The sequence below is a fragment of the Apaloderma vittatum genome, unplaced genomic scaffold (assembly GCF_000703405.1).
Source record: "Apaloderma vittatum isolate BGI_N311 unplaced genomic scaffold, ASM70340v1 scaffold4774, whole genome shotgun sequence".
Classification (NCBI taxonomy): Eukaryota; Metazoa; Chordata; class Aves; order Trogoniformes; family Trogonidae; genus Apaloderma; species Apaloderma vittatum.
The window spans coordinates 1,918-7,581 of record NW_009711969.1 but is presented as its reverse complement, the minus strand read 5'-3'; the positions used below and the strand labels follow the sequence as shown (position 1 = coordinate 7,581).

Here is a 5,664-nt window from a genome sequence, read left to right as displayed (position 1 = left end):
TCCTGCAACTGAGCTCAGCTGGTTTTAGCAGAACTCCCAGAGGTTTCAGGGTTTGCTGGCAGAGAAGTCACTGGAAGCCTGTGTTTTAGAGAATCCAAGGCCACAGCCCAGGAGCAAGCACTTTGCCTTGGTACGTTTGCCACTTTCAACTCTGTGTGACTGCTGGTAGTTGATTGTAGGGATAGGATGTAAGGGAGAAGGTATTAACTCTAGAAGTGCTCTCAGGGGATACTCAATCTCTGTTTATAGTCTTGCTGAATCTTCTTGGAGGGGTCCCTGAATAGCAACAGCTTCAATCTCAACTCGGGCACCCTGTAAGAAAACGATGAAGAAACATATTAGGAATTAATTATATCTGGTTTATGAAGCTACTGGATGCATCACACAACCTTGCGAGAAAAGAGCAATATTTGAGGGAGATTATACTACTGACAGTTGTATTATTAATTTAGTAATGTTCACTAATATTAAACATTCATTTTAGTCTTACTCAAGTACCATAACCCCTTATTTCTATGGTGGAAGATGGCTACAACACTGAAGAAATGCATCTCTCATTCAGATCTCCTATCATGTGTGGGAATAAGACTGGTATACTTAGGAAAAAAGTGAAATACTTAAGAGTATTCATTAAAATAATTACAACTGAAGCTATTCCAGAACAAGAAAAGCTGTCAGAAGGCTTCATAAGTAAGGAATTTCAGACCTTTATTTTTTCTTTGTAGGCAGAAAAGTGACACTTACTTTGGGCAAAGCAGCAACCTGATATGCTGCTCTAGCTGGGAAGTTTGTCTTGAAAACTGTAATTTAAACAGAAACATCCATCAATTACATTTGCTCGATAAAACACAGTTCAAAGTAATCTGTATAAAACAAAGTCACTGGAACAATTTCAAGTTCAAGGCTACAAGACGAAGTCTTCTGTTCCAGCTATCGTTTCCCTCTTGTTGGTGGTTTGGCTTTTTTTTTTTTGGTGCCTGACTGCTCCAGCAGCACAGCAAGCTACCATTCATCATGAAGAAGCAGCTACAGTAGTGACCTAGCAGCCAACAATAGCCTGCACTCTGCTGACACTGCACAGCCTGCACACCAAATTAGATGAAAAAGCAAGACTAAATCAGAATGGTGATTGTCCCACTGCAAACACCAGGGAGGAGGAAAGGGCTCTTTCACAGAAAGAACACGACAGAGAAGCAGGTCCCTGCCAAGAGTCGTGAGCGAAGATCTCAGATTTGCGCAAAGGCAACAGGGGGCCAACCTTACTCATGCCAAAGGAAGGGAGAAGAAAAATAGGCTCTTGACCTACTCCTCTGTTCCCAATCAGGCCGGGCACACAAGGATATTACATGAACTGCAGGGCGGGACAAAGAGGGCAGGGGTATTGGAAAAGATGGAAGAGCTGAATTTAGAGAACCACAGAATAGGTCGGGTTGGAAGAGACTTTTAAAGATCATCTAGACCAACCTAGCCCCTGCCATGGGCAAGAACGTCTTTCACTACACCAGGCTGCTCAAAGCAACATGAGAGCTAACACTGAGCTCAGAAAAAGGTAATTGCGGGGTGCTGTGCTGACAAGGCAGGGTAATAACTCACAGGCAAAAAACCAACTGCTTTCTTCAACTCCAGGTAGGAGGCAACAAGTAAGTAAGTATCCAGCTGCTCTGTTTTTACCCTACTTAAATGCACATATAATTCCACTTGGACACGCAGAATACTCTGTCGACAGCTCATCAATAAAAGACTTCATTCAAGACCAGGTGTTGCTACCTAATGAAAAGCCAAAGCTACATAAATAAGGGACTTAATGTGCATACTCTCCCAAATTCTTCTGCACAATATGGCTTTAAAGAAATGAAGACACAGAATCTGAAATCAAGCATTTGAAGGCTGCCTGCGGCAGAATTATATCAGGGACAACACAGCATCTATCAAGATAAAGAATAATGAAAGATCAACTTATAGGGATAGCAGAAGTTACCATCACATGACATTAAGTTAGTGGGATGATAGGACACAAACCCACAAATAATTGGGCTGTGCTTGATCTGATGCTTGCAAATTGCATTTGTTTTTTGTTTTTGCTTTTTTTAATGCTATATTTCTACCAGAGTCTCAAAGAACTTGGAACTATATCATCTAAGTCATTAAAACATTTTGATTACTGTGAATATAATTATTTCCGCAAGCCATACCAGTAAAAAACCCAGAAGATCTACTTACATTGTTTGTAAATGTCATTAATGTCATTGAAGTCCTTCATGTCTGCCATCAAAACCGTAGTCTTCACAACTAGAAATTATATAACTGCAGTTATTTTAGACCTCTGACTTGTAGACAAAAGGTGAAAATCCTTAGAGCGTTTCTCCTTTTTAACTATTCCAAACATTTTGAAAAGTTCTGCAAACAGATATTGACCATTAAAATTATCACCTCAAGAAACACCTAAAAAATCTGGATACCTAGTATGTAAAGTATGTAATAAAACTATAAGGAATTATACTTTTGGGACAAGCTCTGAAAATATCCATTTTAAATTTCATTCTAAGCTCAACTCTTTCAAGAGGCAGAGAACTGATAAGAAGGTCAATTAAAAAAGCTGTTGTTAGGCAACTGCTGTCAGTAAATCATATCATATTACATCTGCTGTCAAAAAGGTCCATAAAAGGCCTATAAGTATAGTCTATGCTAGGATTTTTTTACCCATGACTGCCCAGACCAGTATTGTTTTTTGGTCCAAGCCTCCTCCTCAAAAAAATGTCTCGCATAAAAGGCCTATAAGTATAGTCTATGCTAGAATTTTTTACCCATGACTGCCCAAACCAGTATTAATTGTTGTTTGGTCCGAGCCTCCTCCTCAAAAAAATGTCTTCAAAGTGCCTAGGATATTAACACCACAAACACAAACCTACTTTTACCTGGAGCAAAGCCTGGGATGCTCAAAATGCCTGTAGTCAGCTGCAGCTCTGTCTACACCTGCAGCTTCCCCAGTTAGTTAAAATATAAGTACCACGGGCACAGATTTTTAGTGAAAGTCAATATTCCATTGATACCTATCACAAAGACTTGCATGTTCATTTATTTCTTTTATTTTATTCCAAATTTATGATTCCTTTTGTTTCTTCCAGCTATTGATAACAACTGAATGTCTAGCAAGCAGCTTTTTTTTTTTTTTCTTTTTCAAAGGTAATTTAAATTTTTTTTTAATCCCAGTAAAAACAAACACTGGTTTGCCACTATCACAGCAGCACCTACCATTGCCATAGTCACAGCCTGCAGCTTTCAGGACTTCTCCCATGTTTTTTAGAGCCTAAGGAAAACAGAGACAAAAAACTTTTAACTATCAGCTGGGTTGTATTTAGGTAAGTACATAAATACTAGTTGTAACTTGGCTACATCCATGTGACAGCATAAGCTCACCCTGCAAACCTTCAACAATCCTCAGTGGTTAATCATAATTAGAAATTAATAAAAGGAAGCTTCTAATAAACCACTAATATGAAACCATCCATTTATTAGATGCAAATACATGATGCACTCCATCTCATCCTATTACCTCACACCACCTCTTTGCTGCTGAGGGAGCAAATTTTTCCTCAACTCAAGACAGGGTTTTTATGGGAGTCTGAACCTCCTCTGAGCTCCAAGCTATTCGGGTGGAAAATGACAGGGTTAGGATGGAATTACTTCCTCCTGCTTTTTCTTTATCTTGGAGGATGTGAAATGTGCTCTTTAGGTCTCTTTAATTTCTTCTAAGTCCATGTTTAGCTAAGCATATGTCAAATCCGTTGCAAGTTTATTGCTAGAAGACATCTTACCTGCTTAGTTTCTTCCTTTGCCCCTCCAGAGACAAGCTGCCCAGTGGACGGTTCTACACCGATCTGCCCTGCGATGTACATCGTCCGGTCTACCAGCACCGCTTGGCTGAAAACACAAGTGACATTTTTGGTTTAATGTTTTCCCCACCAAAACATTTAACTATCTGAAAGCACATTTCCCACTTCCTTCAGCAGTTTATAATATCTCAGAAAAACACAGGACTGAGGTTACACACACAGAAGTCTGTATACACAGTCACATATTCAACTTACACTCAACTCAAGTTGCACCAGAGAAGCGTTAGATTAGATATTAGGAAAAATTTCTTTACTGAAAGAGTGGTGAGGCATTGGAAAAGGCTGTCCAGAGAAGTGGTGGAGTCACCATCCATGGAGGTGTTAAAAAAACATATAGATGTTGCACTTTACAACACTGTTTAGTGGTCATGATACTGTTGGGTAGACGGTTGGACTAGATGATCTTAGAGATTCTTTCCAACCTTAATTCTACGATTCTACTTATGCTTTTGTGAGAGCCAGGATTAGACCACCTATGGAAGCACAGAGCTCCATTTTTGAGGAAATAAATCCGTTTCTCACAAAGGCACAAGTGATGAGAGCAGCAACACAACACTAAACTGAGCTACACAGCTTTCTGCACTGCAGATAGCACAGAGGGGAGGAAGGGTGAATAAACACTTTTTTTTTTTTGCACCTGCCCAGATAAATATTCCATCCTAGTTTGAGCAGCAGACAATATCCTTCATTACAACTCAGCTGCAGAGCTATGAATAAAGAAAAAAAGAAAAAAAAAAGAAAAAAGAAGGCTGATTGGAAAATTCAATGTCTTTCTTCTAAAACAGGCATCATGATAATGAGCTACAGAAGTGAGGAGAAGCCCTGCGCACTAGTTCTCTGGCAGAATTCCTCCTCAGTCATGAATTTGGTCAGTTAGCACAACACCTTAATCACTCCATTCCCAGAACAATCGATCTCCTCTCGACAGATACAGCAGCCTGCTGCTGGGTTAATTCAGAAGTCTGCAGAACTCAAGCTATTTGCAAAACATTTATATAAAAATGTCAGACGTGTTTTTGCTGAAGTAGAGCTGGCAATTATTAATGTCTCTAATTATCACGACGCGATTAAAAGATTAAAACAAAGATTTAAACTACCTAGCAAACATTATGCAACAGACATAATTTACTTCTCTTCAGCTGGTCGTTAAAGTATCTTGCAAACAAATTACAGAAAGATACTTCTGAAAATGCTTGCAGTGTGTCAACACCATTCCTACATCTCATTTCACAAGAAAATGCATTGTTTTGATAGTTTAGCAAGCCTCTCAAATTACACAGTTCAGCACCTCCCTGACATGTCTAAATGAGGAAGTTAGTGTCCCTTTAACGTCAATAGAAAAAGAAAAGGACTCTTTCAGAAAACATTTTTATTACCTCTCTTCTTTTAATTGAAAATGACTGAGTCACTGATTTCACCCAGGATTAACCTGATTTAGGGGCTGAGCAAAATTATCAGGTCAGGCAACCTGAACAGTGCCATCACTCCCATCTTTCCTTTTACCCCTGTCCTATTCTCTCCTGTAATTTCCTAAGAGGAAAAAATAGCCAGTAACTTATCTGACATGGTAAAAATATCTTATGTGGTGATTATTTTCTCTATCATCAACTAACAAAACTGGAGCAAATCATAAAACTACATCATTTAAAGAAGAGAAAGTAGTGAACAGTTTCATAGCTGATCTAGTCTCGTGATAGAAAATGTGTATATAAACTAAACACACATTCTCCTTTAATTTTATTTTCTCTCCTGTCATGTCCTGCTTTCTTCA

At 38.9% G+C, this 5,664-nt stretch overlaps 1 protein-coding gene across 1 annotated transcript; it reads right to left on the bottom strand.

Annotated features, from left to right (window-relative positions):
- Positions 1–243: 243 nt before the first annotated feature.
- HRSP12 (heat-responsive protein 12) lies at positions 244–3,920 on the bottom strand. The gene is made up of 5 exons (XM_009867805.1): positions 3,816–3,920; positions 3,253–3,307; positions 2,221–2,289; positions 745–800; positions 244–312 (listed from the first exon to the last, which is right to left on the bottom strand). The coding sequence occupies exons 1-5, from the start codon at positions 3,894–3,896 to the stop codon at positions 244–246; spliced, it is 330 nt and encodes a 109-aa protein (XP_009866107.1). The 5' UTR covers positions 3,897–3,920.
- Between the last annotated feature and the right edge of the window lie 1,744 nt (positions 3,921–5,664).

Bases quoted from the DNA above. Each gene is read 5' to 3' on its own strand.
- HRSP12 (XM_009867805.1), bottom strand. From the start codon at position 3,896: ATGTACATCGCAGGGCAGATCGGTGTAGAACCGTCCACTGGGCAGCTT. The intron at 2,290-3,252 runs GTAGGTGCTGCT...TATAATTTCTAG, and splicing joins AGGCTGTGACTATGGCAATG to TTGTGAAGACTACGGTTTTG. The intron at 313-744 runs GTAAGTGTCACT...GTTTTCTTACAG, and splicing joins AGGTTGCTGCTTTGCCCAAA to GGTGCCCGAGTTGAGATTGA.